Below are 23,973 nucleotides of genomic sequence, written 5' to 3' on the forward strand. Positions count from 1 at the left end.
GTAAGCAGAGAAGCAAAGGCATTCAAAACTGTACCTCTCAAGTTCACCTCATAACACACACACACACCTGGCATGATATCAGAGAAAGGGTTTTTCTTTTGCAAAGGCTTGAAGGATCAGCCCACCAGGTCTTCACATCAAAATCACTTTGACCTTCGTGATGAACACAAGTGGTTCTATGGCACCAGGTGCACGTTAGCATGCAGATGTTTGGGCATCAGTGGTAAAAAGTGAGATCCTTAAAATAAAAAAACAAGATTAGCATATTAGTTTTGCTTTGGACAGTTCAAAGTAGGACCCCCCCAGGAGACCTCAGCTCTCACTGACCAAAGATCCTCAGATCTCAATTAGCCTGTTAGTGTTACAGCTCGTTCACAGTCGTCATTAAAGATGCACATTTTAAGGCTTTCTCAACACTCAGACTCCTCCAGCCTCCCCTAACAATTAACAGGCTTGGGTTACTCTATGCGCCTGATTGGGACTCTAAAAATGAAAACAAGTGTTTTTAGGTAGTAGTTTGCGTAGCTTTTATGGAAAGAATTCAAAAAACTGCAGTTTAACAAACGTTTCCAAATTCTCGAAGCAAATGTCAGTAACTTGACTTCTATGACAGAAAGAAGAAACATAAATACAACTCAGTATCTCAATAAACTACATCAGGCACAAGCTGAAGATTTTGCCTCACCCTTTAACCTAAACTAGGATACAGCTGGGTTAGGCCTCCAAAGCAGGGACACCATCGCTTCATAGTACTAAAAGTTTGCAGAACGAATGAAACCCATTCAATCAAACACGGAGTCACATACTCTGAGCTCAAAAGGCTTTAATGGTTATTGTGTTTGCAAAGAGACATTTACTCAGTACTGGCCATGCAGAGTTCCCAGCCTTTGTTTGGTCACATTTTTCTGTGTTTTGATCATATGTGTTACACTTACATGACTTATGCACAAATGCATATATATACACAACAAGTTTATTATTAGACAAAAATAAACTATGCAGATACAAAATGTAGTTTGAAAATTTGGGGGTTTAGGAAAATGAGCCATTTATTGAGATTTCTTACACATTCAAAAAAGATGACGAGAAAACAAAATTGCAGATCAGTTGCAGATGTTGTTTTCGTTGATATGTTCTCTTTTTCTGATTTGGCTCTGCTTTGTATGTTTGTGTTGCCTTTTTATGTGTCTGTGTGTGCATGTGTGTGCACTTGTGTAATCAGGAGTATATCACAGAGCTCCAGGCGCTGTTGTGCTCGGTGTCAGAGACGGACTTCAAGCTGAACTCTCCTGAATACTGGCCTGCAGCATATTATAACATGTCTCAGCAAGAGCACTGCCTGAAGGTCAGCATTGCTTTTGAACTTCTGTCTGAAAGCCCAGTCAGTCAAAACTGACCACCAGTGTGATCAAATATACTGAAACTTATAAGTATTATACTGTTGTTTATACTGAGCTTCCTGTTGTAGTCAATGTTGTTTTATATTTTAATGTATTTTCTCTCATGCTGTGTACTGGGGATGCAACGATACCAGTTTTTTCAAACAAATACGATACCGATACTTGGATCTGAGTGCTTGCCGATACAGAGTACAAAAACCGATACTTCTACCACACACACACACACACACAAATGCAATGAATTGGAAGACAGATTTTATTTTATTCTCTGCCGGTAAAAAAAAAAATTAATAAAAATGACCACAAAAAAATTTCAAGTAAAAACTAAGCACTTCTGTTAAATCATTGCAGAGTCTCCACATTGTAATTTAACAAAATATCACTGAACTATTGGCACTGTCTCCAGCTTTCAGAATAATAAATAAACACTCCTGTTTGGAATAAAATAAACTTTTAAATTATTGCAGAGTGTCCATATTGTAAACAAACAAAATAACGAAAGTATTTGGCATTGACGAACAAACTCAACAGTCCACTGTGCCATTAAACCGAGGACTGACATCGCGCACACACTGCTGTCTTTACCTCTTCAGAAAGTTTTGGCACCTCCCTGATGTGTGGGCGGCTGGGAATTTCATATCGCAGCTCGAGTACGAGTGTGCTGAGAAGACGATGCAATCCTATGTTTTCCACGACCGGCAGTGGCTGGTCATCCAGAGCGATAAAATGAGCCTCTGTTATTTTAACTGCCCGTAGATTTTCACTTGACATTTTTCATTTCCTGAGCTAAAGTTGGCTGTTCCGGTCCACACTGCTGACATTTTGTTTAGCCTAGCTACAGCAGCCTCCAGTTTCTTTTATCTGGAGCCGCCAGTCTCACTCGCCTAACCCTGTACCTGTTTAGCGCGGGATGTCCCCCTAGTGGCCAATCTAAAAAACTACAACAGAAATGACCAGCCACCCTCTGACTAATGAAATAAGTTGGTATCGGTTCATGGTATCGGTTAACTTTTACGAGTATGAGTACACACACATTTTACAGTATCGGCCCCGATACCCGTATCGGTATCGGTGCATCCCTACTGTGTACCATAGTTTCTATGACTACGTACCAAACAGGAAAATGTGCGTCTTGTAACATAACATAAGAAGCTGTTGTAATAATGACTATATTTTCTCAAGTAGCAACTCGAGCTGCTGTAGTCCTTTGAACAAGTATCCACACCCTTTGAGCTGGTTGTCACATTACAACCTATTAAATCCAGTTCTTTGTATTCTTTAACGGCAAAGAAAGACACGGCTCAGAGTGGTCTAACTCAAAAAAGGATCTTTAATTTTACATATTCCAGAATATTGAGACTGAGCAGACACACAAACACGCCAGCCCAAGTCTGGGCATCAGCAGCCCGTCTCGCTATATATTTTGCAGCACGTCACACACAGTTTCAATACAAACAACTCCTTATATGGTACAAGTTCCTCTTTTCCTCGTGTCAAATTTCCAGTGCAGCTTTGCACTTCCTCTTTCTAAAGTCTGTTGCCAGGGCAACTTGTCACCCTTAACATAGTTCTCGTGTGGGTCTGGCATACATAAAACGATATAATCAGACAATAAGCACTAAGAATATATATATTTAAATCCCAACAAACCACAAACTTTGATGTACTTATTGGGATTTTATGTAACATAAAATGGTGCATAATTGGGATGTGGAAAGATAACGATACGTGGTGTTCAGGTGGCATTTATTCTGTTCTATTTTGGGGTTTTCTTCTAAAATGTATCGTGTTAAGAGAACAATTCTAAATATTTTCACACCAGACAGTGTACTCTCCTCAGTCACATGTTGGTATTTTTCCACCATAATCTTATCCTCCACACATGCAGGACGTAAAGGGGAACATTGACAAGCTGCGAGGTCCCGTCGATGGAGTACTGGCTCACAGGAAGGAGATGATGTCTGGTGCTCGACCTCTGGAGGGCCAAAGAATCCAGGAGTCTGTCAACCTGCTCAATGTCAACTGGGGCAAACTGAACAAGCTCTACCAGGACAGGCTTAAGTAAGGGTGGTTCCCTGTATACTGCGAGTCCTTCTCTGTGTGTGCGTTTCTGCATGCATGCTTGCTTTTGTATGTGTTTTATGTGCACACGTGGTATTATGTGTGTGTGCTTACATGCATATTTCAAACATTGAGCACAGTTATAAATAAACATTTTTCTGTGTGTGTGTCAAGGCGTTGGCAGGATTGTAACTCCAAGTGGCAGAAGTTTGTTTCGGATCAGAAGGAGCTTGAGGAGTGGCTGAATGATGCTGAGGAGACTTTGAAACTGGCCGAGAGTGACCCAGGAGCACACAGACAGCACCTAAGGGTAAAACACGCATACACTACTTTTCTGCACAAATATAACCTGTAAATTAAAGGTAAATTTGAGCGTTTGTTGTTGAATAGTGTCAACGACACTGTGGGAAATCTTCAAATTCCACCTGGATCTCTGTCTATAATTTTCACTTGAAATCAATAAATAATTAATCAGTAATAATCTACTGTGTCACAGGACTTGACTGAGGAAATACCCCTCCAGGAAGCGGTGCTGGGCAGAGTGAACTCTGCAGGGGTGGACATAAGCCAGATGAGCACACCAGATGATGCTTTGCAGCTTCAATCACAGCTCAAATTACTGAACACTCGGTGGGCCAACGTCTGCCAGCAGCTTAACAAACGAAAAAGGAGGTAAATGTGCACGTGTACGTGTCTGTAGCTTCCACATGGACAGAGTAACTCATGCCTCGTCATAACACGAGTTCCACATCTTGGGAATTTTAGAAGCATTTCAAGCACTTGGTCCTGGTGTTCCAAGTATGCGCTGCCTGCTAACATGTTGTTATGTGCTGAATGCCTCAGGGTCATATTTGCACAGGTCTTGCCTGGTAGACTCCCGCCTCTGTTGATCTTGTGCTCAGAGCTTGTCCCTGTCCTGCCATTATTAATGTCTCTGTGCTGCCTTTCAGTCCAGCCTTCTCTAACCACTTGTAGGAGTTTTTAGTCAGCTGGTGGTGCATGCCATGGAGAGGCCTGTCCTTCCATGATGGTTCCTGTTAGGGATGGTATTTGTGAAGCGGTGCTTGTAGAGAACCAATTCCAAGTATTTGAATTCGTTGGAATTGTTAGTGTGCCTGCCGATTGATTCTGCTTGTTGTTTTTTGCAATTGTACTGTAATCAGCAGATTTTTGTCATGTGGACTAAAAATGTATTTGGAGGAAAATAATGGTGCAATCTACAGCGTGGATGTGGACATTGCTTTTATTTTTATTGCACTAAAAGACAAGAGTGCAACTGTAAATTGCAAACTTTGTGCATTATTCTGCTAACACAACTTTGCAATTTTGCAAGCACCTGCACCGACAGCATGCTAATCCTAAGCTAGCCAAGAACTCAGCGTGATGTTAAAGCTGGACGTGGATTTGTCCTTTTATCATCATTAAACATCAGATGTTTCATGGGATTAGAAGCAGCCTGTTAGCAGCATGTAGAATCAGTTCCACAGAAACAAATAAAAAGCTAACAGTATAAACACATGTAAACAAACTGACACACCGATGGGCTCATGGTTGAGTCTTAGTGTTTTGGGTTTTTTCAAACAGTCATCCTTTGGTGTCGTTCTTGCTCAGCTGCTTGTGCTCCTCTTCCTCTTCAGGTTGTGGGGTGCTACTAAAATAGAGGGAGCATGATTAGAATATGGGCATCAGCTGTGTTGGTCAGCCTCCCTTGGCACTGCTCCTTAAACCCACTGTAACGGTGGTAATGTGCACGTTTAGTATACTTACAGGGACCAACAGCTCTCCCAAAAGTTGAAGGCATCCTATTTTGAGACATGCATAAACTGTGGTTTTTTAGTGTCAGCGTTACTAATTGCATTATGGGTAGGATTAGGGTAAGCAGTGAAGGAAAGCATTGTGTCAGTGAGATTTCCCCACAAGGATATGAATACAGACTGTGGTGTGTGTGTGTGTGTGTGTGTGTGTGTGTGTGTGTGTGTGTGTGTGTGTGTGTGTGTGTGTGTGTTACTGATTTTTGTGCCCATGTGGTCTTTCAATATAGTAAATGTACTGTTTTTATAAAGTGCTTTTCTAAACTACTTAAAGCTCTTTAAATAACACGTTCATATTGCCCCTTTGTTCAACCGGGCTCGTATCTTGTCCAAGCATACTTTGACATGCAGACTTGAACAGCCAGGGATCAAACTAAATTCAAATTCAAATTCAAATTTTATTTGTCACGTACACAGTCATACACAGTACGATATGTAGTGAAATGCTTGGACAACTGCTCGTGACCTAAAGAAAACAAAAAAAGGAAAAGGCTATGAATAAGATAGGAAATAAATATGAAAAATTAAAAAGGGTAAATTTAACTAGGAAGGAATAAAATATAAATTAAGGTTAAAAATGAAATAACTGCTTCCGGTTTTGGCGTGGTAGCAAATGGCTGCCTGAACGGTTCGGCTCCCCGCCGGTTGGAAATAATCCCCTTGGAAGAATATTCAGACGCAAAGAACTGCACCTAAACTTGACATGGATGGGGACAAACAAAAAAAGCCCAAAGGCAAACAAGCTCGGGACGGGAAAAGGGAGAGTTAGCCGAGGAAACTCGCAGCGGAGAGGAGAAAGGTGGCGAAGCTAACCCCTCCATGCTAGCTATCTACGATGAGATCCGGGCCCTGAGATCGGACCTTAAAAGTGAAATGAGTGAGTTTCGACTTTCTTTCCGCAACGATATGAAAAAGGAGCTGAATGAGTTTAAAGGAGAAATTAACAAGAAACTTCAAGACACTACAAAGGAGCTAGTGGCTACCACGGCGAGGGTAGAGGAGGCAGAACAGAGGATAGCCGAGATCGAAGAAGGGGACACGGAGGTTAAGGAGGCACTCGCTCTCATGATGGAGACCCAGGAAACCCTGAGAGCAAAGCTAACCGAACTAGAAGCACGCTCACGCCGAAATAATCTCCGCATACATGGGGTACCGGAGGGATCAGAGGGCCCGGATCTGATAGAGTTTGTAACGACGCTGATAAAGGCTCAAATCGGCCCGCCGGTTGCGGAAACAAACCTCGGAATCCAGCGCTGCCACCGGGCACTTGCCCCAAAGCCCCAAGAAGGCGCTCCGCCTAGATCACTGGTTCTGTGCTTTCTGGAGTATAGAATAAAAGAGATGGTATTGCATTCAGCGTGGAGAAAGAAGGATGTCCGCTATGACGGGAAAAGGATTTACTTTGACCAAGATTACCCCCCAGACATCCTTAGGAAAAGAAAGGCGTACGTGGGGATCCTGAGAGTGCTCAAAGCCAAGGGACTCCGCTTCCAAACGCCACATCCAGCGAAGCTGAGGGTGTTTTTCGATAGCGGCACCAAACTCTACGAGAACGCGACAGAGGCAGCCGGAGACCTGAAGAAGAGAGGATTCTGCCTGGATGAAATTAAGGAACCAGGCCCCACGGCGCCGAAACAGCAGAGACCAGCAACGTGGGAGAGGGCCGGCGCAGATCGCAGCAGAAAGGCGGTGGATCGGCGGAGAATAAGAGAGAAGCTACGGAGCTTCCACCGGGCCCCTCCGGGAACATCCGACCCCTGCGAGTGAAAACAAGAGGATCTCCACATCCCCCCTGGAGCTTTGCAGTGAGGTATCCTGCTCTCATGCAGAGAGGAGGTTGAAATATTACTCCTCAGCGAATCTACCAATAACTCGAAATCTGTTTTGCACATGACAGTTTAAGCTGGGGGATTCTTATTGTTACTATTTCTGCCAGTTCATCACGTATTCGTATATTACCTTAACTAAAGTGATTATTTTACTTTTATTATTATCTGGGTCGAATATATTCGGGCTTTTGAATGTTCAAATTGCATCTGTAGCACTGCTCTCCAAATATCCTGTGAAGAGTTTTTTTTTGTTTTTTTTGTTTTTTTCGTAGTTACTCCCGCAGCTTGTTAAAGAAGGAACTTTGTACCGGTTGGACAATTCGGACGTAACGAAACAATGATACTGGTGCTGGGTATTTTCCCTGACACCGGAGAGAGGCCCTCGTCTGGACCGAGGATTTCCTCTCAACTCGAGGTTTCACCTGAACTTCGGACTTGGAAGTATTTGATTTTGTTTTTTGGGATTACTTGTTTGTTGTTCTTGTTTATGTTCTGGTCGGCATGGGTGTTGTTGCACAAGGGACCACAGCCTGAAAAAGTCGTATGCATCACCCGGAAAGTAAAATAATCACGTTGAACGTAAATGGGCTACATAATCCGATTAAAAGGGGCAAAATAATAGCCAAAATGAAACGTGAGAAGCTGCATGTAATTTTTTGGCAGGAAACACATTTATCTTCTTTAGAGCATGAAAAATTGAAAAATCTCGGATTCCAGAATACCTATTACTCGTCACATAAATCAGGCCGCAAAAGAGGAGTAGCCATATTGATCCCCAATGCTGTTAATTTTGAATTGTATTCAGAGATGAAGGACAAAGACGGGAGGTTTGTTTTGGTAAAGGGTAAATTAGAAGAGGAGGAAGTAACATTATTTAATGTATACGCTCCGCCAGGAAGCACCAAATCCTTCTATAAGAAGCTACTTAATTTAGCGGTCTTGGAAACACGAGGAGTTTTGATTTTTGGTGGAGACCTCAATGTTCAACTCCAGCCAAAACTAGACTCATCCAACCACCAGCAGAAGAAAAACTCAACTGCTATCATGGTCCAACGCATGCTTATAGAATTGGGTTTGATTGATGTGTGGAGATCCTCTCATCCAGGGGATAAACAGTTTACCTATTACTCTGCGTGCCATTCAGTTTATACTCGTATTGACTATTTTTTTATGTACAAATCAGACTGGCATAAGGTCGAGGAATGTAAAATCGGGGTCAGAGATTTATCTGATCATTCGGGAGTGTACCTAACCCTGAACCGCGCTAAACAGCGGACAAATACACTTTGGAGACTCAATACCAGTATTCTGAATGAGAAATCAGCACAAACACAAATCCAGCAGGAATTTGAAACTTATCTACAATATAACGACAATGGCGAGGTATCTCCAAACACTCTATGGGACGCAGCAAAAGTTGTCATTAGAGGTAAGATTATTGCCCTCACAGCTCACAGGAAAAAAGAAAAGCAGGAAAGACTTGAGAAGCTACAGGGGGAATTGAAATCGCTGGAGTCAAGACATATTGCCCAAAAAGACCCCCAGATATTGGTGAGGATGAATAAAATTAAACAAGATTTAAACGGCATTTACGACGAGGAAATTGAAAGAAAGCTCAAATTTACAAAACAAAAGTATTATGAGACGGGACCTAGGGCGCTGAAGCTTCTGTCGTGGAGGCTGCGAAAACAACAGGAAAAGAACAGAATTCATAAAATCAGGAACCCTGAGTCCCAAATTATTTGCAGTAAACTGGAGGATATTCAACGGGCATTTGAACAGTATTACAAAAACCTATATACCCAACCTCCCCTGGTAGAGAATACGACGATGGATGCCTTTCTAAGCTCATTAGACTTACCGTCTATAGGAGAATTGCAAAATAAGAAACTTATGGCTGAGATAACTGTTGAGGAGCTGCATAAAGCTATTTCCAGACTAAAGGCGAATAAGGCACCAGGCGCTGACGGTTATCCGTCCGAATGGTATAAAGCATTTAGGACACAAGTAACACCAGTGCTGCTTAATTGCTTTAATCATACACTAAGAACAGGAGTAGCCCCACAATCCTGGAGAGAAGCAGTTATCTCAATTATCCCAAAAGACGGCAAAGATACAAAAGAATGCAGCTCGTATAGGCCAATCTCTATCCTCAATGTGGACTATAAATTATTTGCTTCAATATTAGCTAAGAGACTGGAATCAATTATCCCGGAGCTGATAGACTTAGACCAGACAGGCTTTGTCTCAAATAGACAGACTCAGGACAACCTGAGGAGAACGCTACAAGTGATGGATCACATAACATCAGGAAATATTAGTGCAATGTTGGTCAGCCTAGATGCCGAAAAGGCATTCGATCTCGGTGGGTTGGGAATATCTATTTAGGGTACTACAAGATTCGGATTCAAAGATGGCTTCATTAAATGTATCAAAGCACTGTATTACTCCCCAACAGCCAGGATCAGGATTAATGGACACCTGTCTCAAATATTACTTTGAAGCGAGGGACACGCCAGGGCTGTCCCTTGAGCCCGTCCCTGTTTGCCTTGTACATTGAGCCTCTGGCTCAGGCTATTAGAGAAAACTCTGAAATACAAGGAATAATGATCAGGGGTGAAGAACACAAGACTTGTATGTTCGCGGATGATGTTCTTCTTTTTATTACAAATCCTGAATCTAGTTTGTTCCAATTGATGACCTTACTAAAAGCCTACAATCACTACTCCGGCTATAAACTAAATATTCAAAAAACTCAATCCCTTACGTTCAATTATACACCTCGACCGGAAACTGTAAAGAAATTCAGCTTCAAATGGGACTCTCCTACAATAAAATACTTGGGAGTAAACCTAACGAAAGACATGTCTAGACTCTATGAAATTAATTATTGCCCCCTCAACAAAGAGATCAAATCTGACCTAACTCGGTGGTCTCTCCTCCCTTTGGATATGAGTAATAGAATAGAAATAATTAAAATGAACGTTCTGCCTCGAATCCTCTATCTCTTCCAGTCACTACCCCTGGAGATACCCCAAAAACAATTTGACGAGTGGGACAGATGGATCTCACGGTTCGTCTGGAACTGGCGGAAGACCGAGGGTCCAGTACAAAACGCTGCAACTGAAAAAAGAGAAGGGAGGGAGAGCTTTGCCGTGCTTACAAGATTACTACTACGCCGCACAACTGAAGCCCCTGGTAAACTGGTGCTCCCCAAACTATGAAGCTAAATGGAAAAATATGGAAATTACACAATTAGACTTCCCACTACAGTCACTTTTAGGAAATAAGAACCAAGCTGAAAAATTTTACAAAGATTTGAACCATTTGACCCGGTTCACCCTGAAACTATGGTTCAGGGTTGTGGGGAAACTACAAATAGAAAAGCAGGCTAAGACCTTGAATTGGATAGCTTATGACCCGGAGTTTGTACCTGCCAGGCTGGATGGGACCTTTAAAAAAAAAAAAAATAAAAAAAAAAAACAGTGGACTCTGAGAGGAATACTTCTTTTTGTTCACTAGCAACAAATGGGGGATTCCAAAGCTATAAAACCATCTCAGATACATATCGGATTGGCAAAGCACGACTTTTTTAGATACTTGCAGGTTAGAGACTATTACAACAAGACGTTGCTAATCAGAGATGAAAACGAATACAACCTAATTCATATCTTTCAAGAGGCATACAAGAGAAATGACTCTAAAAAGATGGTCTCGAAAATATACGGTAGTATACAAGCCTCTAAAAATCACTCTACGCTGTACATTAAGCATAAATGGGAGAGGGAATCAGGCTCACGAATTTCGGAGGACAGCTGGTGGGGAATATGTGAGTCTCAGGCTACCACTGCAAATTCAAGGTCCTTAAGAGAGTTTGGTTGGAAGAATGTAGTGAGATTCTTTAACACTCCTAAACTCACAGCTCGGCAAACAGGCTCACAGAGCCAGGGCCTATGTTGGAGAGGTTGTGGAACCCCTATGGCAAACCATTTTCATGTCTTCTGGGCCTGCCCAAGGATTCAGCCATATTGGGGGGAGGTGGCCCTTGAGATAAACAAAATAATTGGGATTACAATAGACTATTCATTTGATACGTTGTATCTTGGCAAACTGCCTACGGCACTCCCACATAAAGATATTTATTTATTGAAAATACTTTTGGCTGGCTGCAGAAAGGCCATAACCCGTAGGTGGCTAAAGGCAGACCCTCCAACTCGGGCCCAATGGCGTGGGATAGTGGAAGAAATTTTTGGAATGGAAAGGCTTACCTTTGTCCTTAGACTCGAGCTCGAGAAATTTAAGAAGCTCTGGGAAAAATGGGTTGTGTACTCCCCTTTGCACTGAATAAATGAATATTACCATGATGTAAGTAGATGCTATTACTGGAACTGTGAATGTCTCCCATGCTGACCTTAAGTTTTGTATTCCCATACTGTAAAATGATAAATAAAAAGTTATAAAAAAAAAAAAAAATGAAATAACTGTACAACACAAATTAGAATGAAGGGTAAATTTAACTGGGAGAATAAGATAAAATATATAAATTAAAGTTGAAAATAAAATAACTGTACAACAAAATACACAATATAGAACTATATAAGAATGTATGAAGAAATATAAATAAATATATACACAATAACAGCAGCTGTACAAGTATTACGGAAATCGAATCAGAATCAGAATCAGAATACTTTATTCATCCCGAGGGAAATTAGGGGTTACAGCAGGCAGCACGCTAATGGCGCATGCGCACTCACAAAGGAACCTTCTGACCAACTATACACAAACATCACATTGGGCAGACATGTCAGAAGGTAGGCTGATAGGAAAAAACAACGAAAATACATTACACGAGGTAAGAGGAGGAGAAAAAAAAAACTCCACTCAGACTGAGCTCCTAGTGGGAGAACAGTTTGATAAAAGAAAAAACACCTCAGCACAAAAGCACATGATTATCAATACACCATAGAAACACGAGACAAGCAACAGGGGCGGGTAAAGGGTAAGAGAGAGCCGGCGTAGACAGCGCATCCGGTCCTGCAGCATCTGTGCTGGTCCAGTTGACTGCTATCATCCCCGGTAGGGCACAAGCATCGAAGGCGTTGGAAAGGGAGGGGGATGAGTGAGTGCTTATCAGTGTAAGTGTGTGTGTGTGCGTGTCCATAGTTCAGCGGAGACAGTGTCCTTCGGCCTATCAGGCTAAGAAATCAGCTGACCAGTGTTGTGCAAAAACAAGTCCAGAAAGTCCAGTGTGTGTGTAAGAACCATGTGTGGGTCAGTACTGTGTGGTGGTGTGATTGAGAGACCGTATCGCCTGCGGGAAGAAGCTCCTCCTCAGTCTCTCTGTGTTGGTCTTCAGGGAGCGGAATCGCTTTCCTGACCTCAACAGAGAGAACAGTCTGTTGTTGGGATGGCTGAGGTCCTTCACGATCTTCCTGGCCTTGGTCCAGCACCGCCTGCTGTAGATTGAGTGCAGGTCAGGGAGCTCGGAGCGGATGGTGCGCTCAGCTGACCGCACAACCCTCTGTAGAGCTCGTCTGTCCTGCATGGTGCTGTTCCCGAACCAGGTTAAGATGTTTCCCGCCAGGATGCTCTCTATGGTGCAGAGTAAAAGTTCCTGAGCACCTTGGAGGGCAGTTGGAAGTCTCTCAAGCGTCTGAGGTGGTAGAGACGCTGTCGGGCCTTTTTCACCACGGTGTTGATGTGACAGGACCATGACAGGTCCTGCGTGATGTGAACTCCGAGGTATTTGAAGCTGTCCACTCTCTCCACTGGGCACTCGTTGATGACGGGGGTCTGGTAGTTCCTCTCCTGCTTAGTGCTGAAGTCCACTATCAGCTCCTTTGTCTTACTGACGTTTAGAAGGAGGTTGTTCCTCTGGCACCAGTTCTCCAGATTCCTAATCTCCTTCAGGTAGGCCGTCTCGTTGTTATCAGAGATCAGGCCCACCACGACGGTGTCGTCAGCAAACTTGATGATGGTGGTGGAGCTGGTAGTGGCCACACAGTCATATGTGTACAAAGAGTACAGCAGGGGGCTCAGAACACACCCCTGGGGGGCTCCAGTGCTGAGAGTGGTGACCACCAACCTACCAACCTTCTGAGTAGTAGATGATCAGCTCTACCTCCTGAGGCACAGCTGCCCCTAAGAGGAAAACACTTCTTTTATTGTTTCTTGGATTCTCTAACCCTACAGGTCTGCAGAGGCATCCACCTTGACTGCAGAGCTGCAGGAGAATGTTGGCTCGATGCTGGGCTGGCTGGACAAAGCTGAGGGCGTCCTGGCCATTCCTCTGCAGCCTGCAGAGCCACAGCACATAAGAGACACTCTGGGCAAAGTTCAGGTATATTCAGTTCACAGCCACACAGTTACTATGAGCTTCTGAATGTGTGTGCATATTTACGGATTTATGCAAATTAATTTAGCTGCCATCATCGTGTAAATGAGTTTAGATGAGTCATAATGGAAATTACTCCAATGTGTTGCTGTGTGTAATTAGTAAAAACATTGCAGCGTTTTAATTATTGCAAGATCGTGTATGTGTGTGTGTGTGTGTGTGTTATCTGAAATCTTACATAAGGTTCTGCTTGTATTGAGCTGTCTGCTAGTATGTCTGTGTGTGCTTGTGTTGTGTGTGTGTGTGTGTGTGTCGTGTGTGTGTGTGTGTGTGTGTGTGTGTGTGTGTGTGTGTCAGGTATGTGTGGAGGAGCTTCCTGCCCAGAATGTAGTGATGGGGAATCTGAACTCAAGACTGAAGCAGATAACATTTCCTGCTGATAAACAGAAAGACATCAGGATCATAAACACTCGCTGGTCTCAGGTCAGCTTCTTTCACTACACACACAGCGGACAGCACGCCGCTGCCCAGGAAAGGCATCAACTGAATAATACACAAAGGCTCTGAGAGAAGGGTATTCCCTACGTCTAGCTAAGCAGTGCACCACATCATTAAGCTTACGGCGTTTAGGTTTGACAGCTTGAAAGTTTGTTGGTGTTATAACCTCTTTTTCTATCAAAGTGGCAATATTTTCATCTACTGTGTACAAAAGCTGTGAAAGATTCTCTTAGATTTACTTTATTTGCTCCAGACAGAGTTTGATTTACCAAAGGAGGTGAGCTTTAATCTTTACCAGAAAGACGATGGAAAACCATTCTTATACTGTGTTTACTACAGACCAGATTATCACCACCTCACCTCCCCCGTAATAATAAATATCTTGAAAAATGGGTCAACACGGTGGGAGTGGTAGGCTTCATGGCCAATCTTCATTTAGGTGTCGAAGGCTCTTCCTGAACGTCAGTTGGAGATCGAGGGTCTGCTGAAGGAGATGGAGAAGTGTGAGAGTCATCTGGATGACCTGTCAGTCTGGGCAGCCAGCACCAGAGCCAAGCTGGAGCACAGCCCTGAGGGACCATCTGCCAGGGTATGGTGCAAAACAGTGTGTATATATGTATGCGTGGTATCAGTGCACCATGGCATTTACTAGTAAAACATTCAAGCCCAAACTGCCTGAAATAAATAATACATTGCATATATTACATCCAATATATTATTTATTATATTACATGCAATACACTCATCTGTCCACAAGGCTTATTGCAGTTTAAGCTCTCTGATTCTCCAGCTCATTAACGAAGTGCAAGTCAAGCAGCCAGACGTGGAGTGTGTGTTGGAGAAAGCTGATCAGTTATACAAGGACTCTCCTCTCGAGCAACCTGGCAAGGTGAGGAAATGAAATACAGGTGACTCACGTGCAAATTCAGTCACATGAAATCATTAAAACACTGACTTGTCTCACTTCTACCTTTACCTTAAATATTATGAATAAATAGTTACTTTTTGAAGAAATGTAACAAGACACAAATATATATAAACAACGTCGACTCAAAAAATATGCATACTTCTTCCAGCATTTGATGCTTGGACACTTACCTGTGAAGTTGTCGTTATCAACAATAAGGAAACTGCTCACATGTGTGTTTGTATGTTTTTTCAGATGAAATATATTAGGCTGAGGGAATCTTGGACAGTAATCTTGGAGCTGCTGCAGCAGCACAAGGAGAGGACGGCTGCTCAGCTTATAACCAGAAAAGACAGTAAGACCACATTTAATCTTTCACGCATGCATGTGCACACAAGATTAAGTTCGGACTGAGTTTAGGACACAAATTCATGTTCCCAGTACAACTGAAAGTCCTGATATTAGGTTCAGCAAGAGTTCATTTTACTAGATTCAGCCTGGTTCAGTTTCTTTTAATTATTCGTTTGTTTTTGGGATTGAGATTCTAGTTTTTATCTTTCTTTTTTCTGTTGATCAGTCATTGCCCAGATTACACTTCAGGCTATGAGTGATACCATTTGAATAATTAGAATCATTTAAATAATGGAAAAACAACATGGTTATAGAATATCAGCTGATTTGGGGAGCTGTCTCTAATGCTACAGTCACAATATTACAAACGGTGGTTGGAAACCAAATCATGACCCAACTCGTGACCATGTGGAATAAACTTGCCGTTGGTTTTTGAAATGTTTGTTTGAAAAACGGGGACCGGGTCGGTGTGGTTATGATTAAAGCATGAATGATGCGTTTGGTGGTGGGCCATCGAGTTCTCTCTGTTCATAATGAGCGATTCATTTCAGCAAATTCAGTGAAGGACTTTTACTGTGGTTTTATTTTGAAATAAGAATATGAGCACTTCCTCCACTAAAAGTTCATTTAACTGTATCTGTGTCTCAGATGAAGGTCTGACAGGAAGTTCCCAGCCTGAATACGCAGCATTGGCTCAGTTCAACAAGTCCTGGGCTGAGCTCACTGACTGGCTGACCATGATGGATAACATGGTACAGAACAAGCGGGTAGTGGTGGCTGACCTCGACGACATCAACGACATGATCAGGCAACTCAAGGTCCGGACCTCTGACCTCACTGTTGACTCTATTTAAAGCACTGCAAAACCTGACCGAGCTGCCGACATTCACGGGGCCGTGTGAGAGTATGGCTCAGTGTGTAAATACTGAGGACTCACAGATAGTTTAAAACAGTCAGTGGTTAAACTGACAAGCTAGACATGCTACAGACCTTTATTCTTGATTTGTTTTCCTCCTTAATTGCTTGGAAAATTCTATAAGTAAGTTAAAACAGCTGAGAAACTAAAATGATTGTTTTCAGGCTTCTCTACAGGATCTTGATCAACGTCGCCCCCTCCTGGAGACACAGATCACAGCAGCCCAGAACCTGAAGAACAAAACCAGCAGCCAAGAGACCCGCAATGCTATTTCTGAACGCAGTAAGTCTCACACATACACATGCAACATAGCATCACCTAGCCTCCCACAGAGGCTAAGTGAAGCTTATTCAGAGCCTATATTAGGCTTTATCAGGGGTGTCCAACTCCAGGCCTCGATGGCCGGCGTCCTGCAGGTTTTAAATCTCACCCTGGGTCAACACACCAGAATCAAATGATTAGTTCATTACCAGGCTTCTAGAGAACTTCAAGACATGTTGATCATTTAGCCATTTAAATCAGCTGTGTTGGATCGAGGACACATCTAAACCCTGCAGGACACCGGCCCTCGAGGCCTGGAGTTGGACAAAACATATTCATCTGCCATAACAGAAGCTGCAGAAGCTGTCTGCACCTTCTTCCTATTAAACTGTTCCAAGATAACCATGTTATACAAATCTGCCTCCTCAGCACCACGTCAACATGTAAAGTGGTGGAAAATGTTCCAAGCAAACTCAGCATAAGTCTGTTTCTCTCCCCTCTTCCAGTTTCTAAATCTCTGCCTGTCTGCTTCTCTGCCACTTCCAGCCTTTACTGTCTCCCCCTCCAGTGCTTCAACCCTCACTAGGGCGATTGGACAAATATATCAACTATCATCAATAGTTTTTACAATGGCAGTTTATTTATTTATTTGCCCATGAGTAAGTTTGCTAATAATGATGGAGCTAATAGAAGCAGTCAACAGAAAAATGGAGCTGCAGAAACCGGTGATAGCCTAGCATACTCAGCCGGATGGTTGACACGTACATGCTCTTGCAAGTTAGGCGTGTTCGAGTACTTTGCTTCCACTATACGTCTGCACAAGCGGCACAGCGCTTTGGTCACATCCTTAGGTTTACCTCTTTCATCTGGTTTAGAGCCAAAGAAATCCCAAATTGGCGACTTTATATTTTTTAGTGCTGTCAGCGTTAACGCGCCGTCATCATGACTAACGCGATTAACAGTCAACCCATCTGGAGCGCACACCGAATCAAAATCCCTGAAATGTCTCTGCCAACGCATTTCGGCAGTTTGTCCAAATTTTGTTCCTTCTGCGCTCCTGATGGGTTGAAAGCGTTAAAAAAAAATCGTGATGACCGCGTTTAAACACGCGCAAATCAGTCCGTGCATGATTATGTTGCCCCGCCCATCAAAAAGTCTGCGCATGCGTGAATATATTATATAGATTGGACTGACTATTGCCAATTGGAAAATGTTTACATATCGCCCGACCCTCACTCTTTCAAGTTCCACGTCACACTGCAACCGCTCCTTCTCAGTTTTTGCATTTTTATTCTCTAGTTGCAGGTACAGATCAAATGATAATCAATTGATAATGACCAATCAATCAGTTCAGAAGCCGATATCACTGGAGCCTGATCTACCTCCTTCAACAGTACTTTTCAGTTTTTGCCCAGCCCAAGTGTGCATGCTTTTGTAGTCACAGATTGTATTAAATTAGCCTGAAGCCAAAAGCCTTTCCTCTATATTTCTATTTTATATTGGAGGACACTCATCCTCTACAAATCTACAGGTTCTCAGTTCTCTTCTTCTTCTCTTACTGCTTGTTTTCGCAAAGATCACCATCTCAAAGAGAAGAGTTAATACAGTGTTCATTTTGATAGCACATTCTGATTTTGTTTGTGTTTTACTCATAATTTAGTTTAGTTTAATAGATTCAGTCATATATAGTATAAAAAAGTCTTGTTTTTACCTGTGAGATTACAAAGCAACATAGTTCCTTGATATCAAATGCAAATGTTTACTGTTCTCTTCCTGCCAAGAACTGAGACTTTGTTGTGTAGTCATGACAAACAGGGAGTGTGGGAGCTAGTTGTACTAGCTGTAACTGTCCAGTAAAGGTATAATTATCGCAAAAGGCCAAATGTACAAAAGTTATCAGCTTTCTCTTTCAACTTCAAATTCTCATCTTCTTTCTATCTGAAGAAGTCTAACACGACAACAGTAACTATCTTAAAAATATGTTTTTTTATTTAGGTTTCCTAAATAACCTGGAATTGGATAAGAGGAAGAGAATGGATGGATGGATGGATGGATGCATGGATGGATGGATGGATGGATGGATGCGATGGATGGATGGATGGATGGATGATGGATGATGGATGGATGCATGGATGGATGGATGGATGGATGGATGGATGCATGGATGGATGGATGGATGTGATGGATGGATGGATGGATGGATGGCATGGATTGGATGGATGCATGGATGGCATGGATGGATGGATGATGGATGGATGGACGTGCTGGATGGATGGATGCATATGATGGATGGATGGCATGGATGGATGGATGATGATCATGGATGGATGATGATGCATGGATGGATGAATGCATGGATGGATGGATGATGATGATGGATGGATGACATGGATGATGATGGATGGATGATGGATGGCATGGATGGATGGGTGATGGCATGGATGGATGGATGATGGATGATGATGGATGATGGATGATATGATGGATGGATAGGAATGGGTGGTAGATGGATGGATGGATTGGATGCATGGATGGATGCAGGAAGATGGATGCATGGATGATGGATTGGATGGATGGATGCATGGATGGATGGATGGGATGGATGGATGTATGGATGACGGATGGATGTGATGGATGGATGGATGGATGGATGATGGATGCAGGATGAGGATGGATCATGGATGGATGGATGGATGATGGATGGATGGATGAGATGGATGGATGGATGAGATGGATGATGATGGATGGGATGGCATGGATGGATGGATGGATGGCATGGATGATGGATGATGATGGATGGATGCATGGATGGCATGGATGGATGGATGGATGGATGGATGCATGGATGGATGGATGGATGGATGGATGGATGGATGGATGGATGGATGGATGGATGGATGCATGCCTTTGGCTATAACACAATCAAAGATTACTTGTTGAGCCTAATTATTATATTTTAACCAGTATGGATCAGCAGGTGCTTATATAACAAGTGGCACAGACTTCATTAATATGCTTGTAGGTAATATTTGACCTAAATATATGTGTCCTGTGAATTGAATATGTAGGTTAAATGCAGTGATTCCAATACAAACACTCCAGTGTAGGTATGTATAGTGTATACGAGTATATGTGATTACATTATATATGTGAGTCTTTGTCCAGTGTATACAGGTATGTATGTCATACAAAATCCCCAGTGATGGATGGATGGATGGATTTAGGTTTCCAGACTCAGTCCATGTATTATTTTCAAACTGTCTGACACCTCTACTAGTTGTGTGATTTTATTCTAAAGAACTTGTTAAGCAGTGTTTTCTCTCTTTCTTCATAGTTGATCGACTCCAGGCTTACTGGGAAGACTGTCAGACCAAACTGTCTGATAGGATGAAGCAGCTACAAAACATGCTGCAAGACTCTACCAACTGGCTGGACGCCAAGAAAGGGGTGGATCATGTCGTCAAACAGGCCAATGAGAGACTGGATTCATGGCAGGAGATCACTTATACAGTTGATGCACTGAAAAAACAAAACGCTGAACTGAAGGTGGGATCTGCATTCTGAATTTCACTGTATTTATACAGACATATAGTCTGCTTACAAGAGCCCATACATAGGCTGTTGATTTTCTTTACTCATTTCAGGTATTACCAGCAAAACAGTTGCATGTTTAATCATCTGGGAATTTACCCAGATGTATTTATTTATTTAGACAGAGTTCTGCCCGTTACGATGATCGCTTAGAGTACTAATCAGGTGGAACCAGGTAATCGTGTTGATGATTTGGCCTTTGTTTTCTCCCTGCTTACCCAGCTCTTAATGAAGGAGCTGCAGCAATCCCAGATACAAGTCAAAGAAACCAATACACTGGCCAACAAACTACTGACGCTATATGGCAACGATGACACTCACAAAGTCACCCAGATCAACAACAACATGGACACTGCCTGCATATTCATCAACAAGCGGTAAGCATTATTTTAATTTTATTCTGCATTTATTTTATTTTTATTAAAAATAAACATTTAGGCCGCTATGTTGGTGTTTGACTTAATGGATGTCTCTAAACGATGCTTCTTACGCTTTCAGCCTTGGTTTCCATGGAAATAATAAGTGCACTTTAGTGCAACTACCCCGTCAAAACACCACAATGACTATTTCACCTTTTTGCAAAACGTGTTTAGTCAGGAAGTAATCGTGATGTGATTTCCTGGCACAAAAGGCACACGTTTAGTTTTCCACATAACAGACGAGCATGATAAAAAGAGCATTTGCATTATCTAACAAGAAAGCTTTTAAAGCTATTTAGCCATCATGGAAGTCTGGATATTACGTCTATCAAATCTTTAGGCTTGTTTACTGACTTCTGCTACATTACATTTGGAATAGAATTGACCCTAAAAAGGAAAGCCACTCACTCTCTGGGCAGTATTTGCTTATTTTTCTTATTTATTCCCGATCTGCTAAGGGAATCGTATTGTATTTTCTATATATTTATTCTGTTATTCTTTTTAAATGTACTTTAAATTTGCAGTTCAGTAATAACACATGCAGAGTGCAGGATTTTGTTATTTACCCTGTTGAAACTATTGAAATATTCTTAAAATGACATAAATGAACACATTTTGTTTTACAAAAGAAACAGTTTCCCCTCTCGCCCAGACTCGGGTCCTCTACCAGAGGCCTGGGAGCTTGAGGGTCCTGCGCAGTATCTCAGCTGTTCCCAGGACTGCGCTCTTCTGGACAGAGATCTCCGATGTTATTCCCGGGATCTGCTGGAGCCACTCGCCTAGCTTGGGAGTCACCGCACCTAGTGCTCCGATTACCACGGGGACCACCGTCACCTTCACCCTCCACATCCTCTCGAGCTCTTCTCTGAGCCCTTGGTATTTCTCCAGCTTCTCGTGTTCCTTCTTCCTGATATTGCTGTCATTCGGAACCGCTACATCGATCACTACGGCCGTCTTCTTCTGTTTGTCTACCACCACTATGTCCGGTTGGTTAGCCACCACCATTTTGTCCGTCTGTATCTGGAAGTCCCACAGGATCTTAGCTCGGTCATTGTCCACCACCCTTGGGGGCATCTCCCATTTTGACCTCGGGACTTCCAGGTTATACTCGGCACAGATGTTCCTGTACACTATGCCGGCCACTTGGTTGTGGCGTTCCATGTATGCCTTGCCTGCTAGCATCTTGCACCCTGCTGTTATGTGCTGGATTGTCTCTGGGGCATCTTTACACAGCCTGCACCTGGGGTCTTGCCTGGTGTGATAGACCCCAGCCTCTATGGATCTTGTACTCAGAGCTTGTTCTTGTGCTGCCATGATTAGTGCCTCTGTGCTGTCTTTCAGTCCAGCTTTGTCCAGCCACTGGTAGGATTTCTGGATATCAGCCACCTCCTCTATCTGCCGGTGGTACATACCGTGCAGGGGCCTGTCCTTCCATGATGGTTCCTCGTCTCCCTCCTCTTTCTTGGGTTTCTGCTGCCTGAGGTATTCACTGAGCACGCGGTCGGTTGAGGCCATCTTCCTCATGTATTCATGGATGTTCACTGCCTCATCCTGGACTGTGGTGCTGAGTCTCACTGGTCCCTGGCTCCCTTCCTTCCCCTTAGCATACAGTCTCAGGGTGCTGGACTTGGGGTGAAGTGACAAGGAGATAAAGTTTAAATATATTTAAGTACTTTGTATATGTTTTATGAGACTTTTTTGTCATCTTTTTATTGAATTGTTAACTCGACCTCACTGTACATATATCAAACATGCGACGTTTTATCAGAATTCATATTAAACTTTGAGCCATCGTGTTTACAGATGTGTGCAAAACAAATCTGTTGCTTCTTTAACTTTTTTGAGGAAATAACTTTTATTTACCACCTTTGTTTCTTGTCATCTGTCTGCACATTTTCAGTGTTTCGGACAGGGAGGCAGCTTTGGAAGCTGCTCTAAAGTTGCTGCAGCAGTTCTACTTTGATTTGGAAAAGTTCCTCAACTGGCTCACGGAGGCTGAGACGACCTGCAATGTTTTACTAGATGCCACGAACAAGGAGAGATTGCAGGAACAGTCTGAGGCAGCAAGGAACTTGCTGGAACAGTGGAAGGTGGGCCATACACAGGTGCACCTCATCTTTCTGATATAGCTAGCTCTGTATCTATGTACAGATATGGACATATACACGTTCCAGAAATCAGCATAAGGCCCTGAAGATTAACCTTGTCAGGACTAAGTCATGAGGACCAATACACTCACATCCACACCTGTGGCCAGTTTAGAATCATTCATTTAGTGATGAGGACGTCTGTGTAAAGGAAATCCAAGCAGGGACATGTTATGCCTCGGTCTAGGTGCAACATAAGGAATAGAAAAGGGTGTCGTCGCCCTGGTCCCCAAAACCAGAAACCCAATGGCCAAGTCACAGATAAATGTGAGATTTATTGCTGCACCAATACTATCAAAACTCAACGCTTAAGCTCCAGGGCAAAATTACAAACAAAACAAGCCAATCCAAGCACTGCCCCATAACTCCCTGACTTATTACACAAGATAAATGTACAGAAATAAATAGGCAGCTCAGCCCTTTGCTATTTGAAAAAGGACAAAACTATTTACAATACTATTTAGAAAACCTAACTGGTCTCACAGCACACACAGGTCTGCTGCTGCTGGTGCCAAACCAGATGAAACCATAATGTCCTTTAATGTGGTCTCCCTTTTCACGTGTATCCCTACAAAGGAGGCAGTGGAGAGTGCCAGCAAATGATCAGATTTGTACACTGTTAGACCTTCGCCTCACTGCCACATATCTTAAAATACGAGAGTTGCTACAGACAAGTATGGATGTGATACAATGGTCAAAATCTAAACCCAAGAAGTAGAAACCTTCACTGTTCACATCAACTCAGTGGTTAGAAACGTAAAGCTCACCAGGGAAGAGAAAAAATGATAATAGCTTGCTGAATGGAAACCTCAACACTGAACGTTACTGAAAGCCCACACACACCAGTACCTACTCTTTGACTCCCACAACACAAACCTGGTCATTTGGACGCTGCAACACTGGGCACAAAACATTCCCTCTAAGCCAAAGACACGAACACACATTAAAGAAAGCTCTTAAAACACGTGGTTTTCCCAGCTGGGCCTGGACACCAACAAGGGAGAAAGAGATCTAACAGCTAGGGCTGCTCGCTTATGGCAAAAATGATGATCACGATTATTCTCACTGAAATTGAGATCTCGATTATTTGACGATATTTATTTAACAATAACAACGTGTTGAATAATGACTTTAAAAAATAATATAAAACAGTGCAAATACTGATAACAGTGCAAATGTTTGCAATATAAGAAATCAATGAAAAATGTAAACATCTGTGTTTAGTGAGCTTTGCAGTGTTGCTCTGTGGTGCAGCTACTGTAGCAGAGTTCACACACTATGTCTACTTGATCCACGTCTGACTGAACCCACAATGTTTCCACACCACTGAAGGTTTTTACCTCTTTTCAACCAGCAGCAGTCACTCTCCTCTCCAAATAACTTCTGCTGAGCTTTCCGAGCTTCCCTCGGGTCCTCTTGTTGTGACACGTGTTCGAAATGCAGAG

General features: G+C 42.7%; 1 protein-coding gene across 1 annotated transcript in view; it reads left to right on the top strand.

Moving 5' to 3' along the window:
* dmd (dystrophin) overlaps window positions 1-23,973 on the top strand; it is a gene marked incomplete at its 3' end in the record, with an annotated part of 309,815 nt that overhangs the window by 201,576 nt on the left and 84,266 nt on the right. Inside the window, 14 exon segments of the mRNA XM_042226291.1 lie at window positions 1,223-1,345; window positions 3,289-3,461; window positions 3,636-3,771; window positions 3,958-4,133; window positions 13,297-13,444; window positions 13,796-13,921; window positions 14,376-14,525; window positions 14,727-14,825; window positions 15,099-15,198; window positions 15,843-16,012; window positions 16,275-16,392; window positions 19,706-19,917; window positions 20,185-20,339; window positions 22,282-22,471. Of these exon segments, the coding sequence (XP_042082225.1) occupies window positions 1,223-1,345; window positions 3,289-3,461; window positions 3,636-3,771; window positions 3,958-4,133; window positions 13,297-13,444; window positions 13,796-13,921; window positions 14,376-14,525; window positions 14,727-14,825; window positions 15,099-15,198; window positions 15,843-16,012; window positions 16,275-16,392; window positions 19,706-19,917; window positions 20,185-20,339; window positions 22,282-22,471 (2,076 nt within the window).

The sequence above is a fragment of the Haplochromis burtoni genome, unplaced genomic scaffold (genome assembly GCF_018398535.1).
Source record: "Haplochromis burtoni strain Fernald_Lab_line unplaced genomic scaffold, NCSU_Asbu1 Contig_205, whole genome shotgun sequence".
NCBI classification, from domain to species: domain Eukaryota; kingdom Metazoa; phylum Chordata; class Actinopteri; order Cichliformes; family Cichlidae; genus Haplochromis; species Haplochromis burtoni.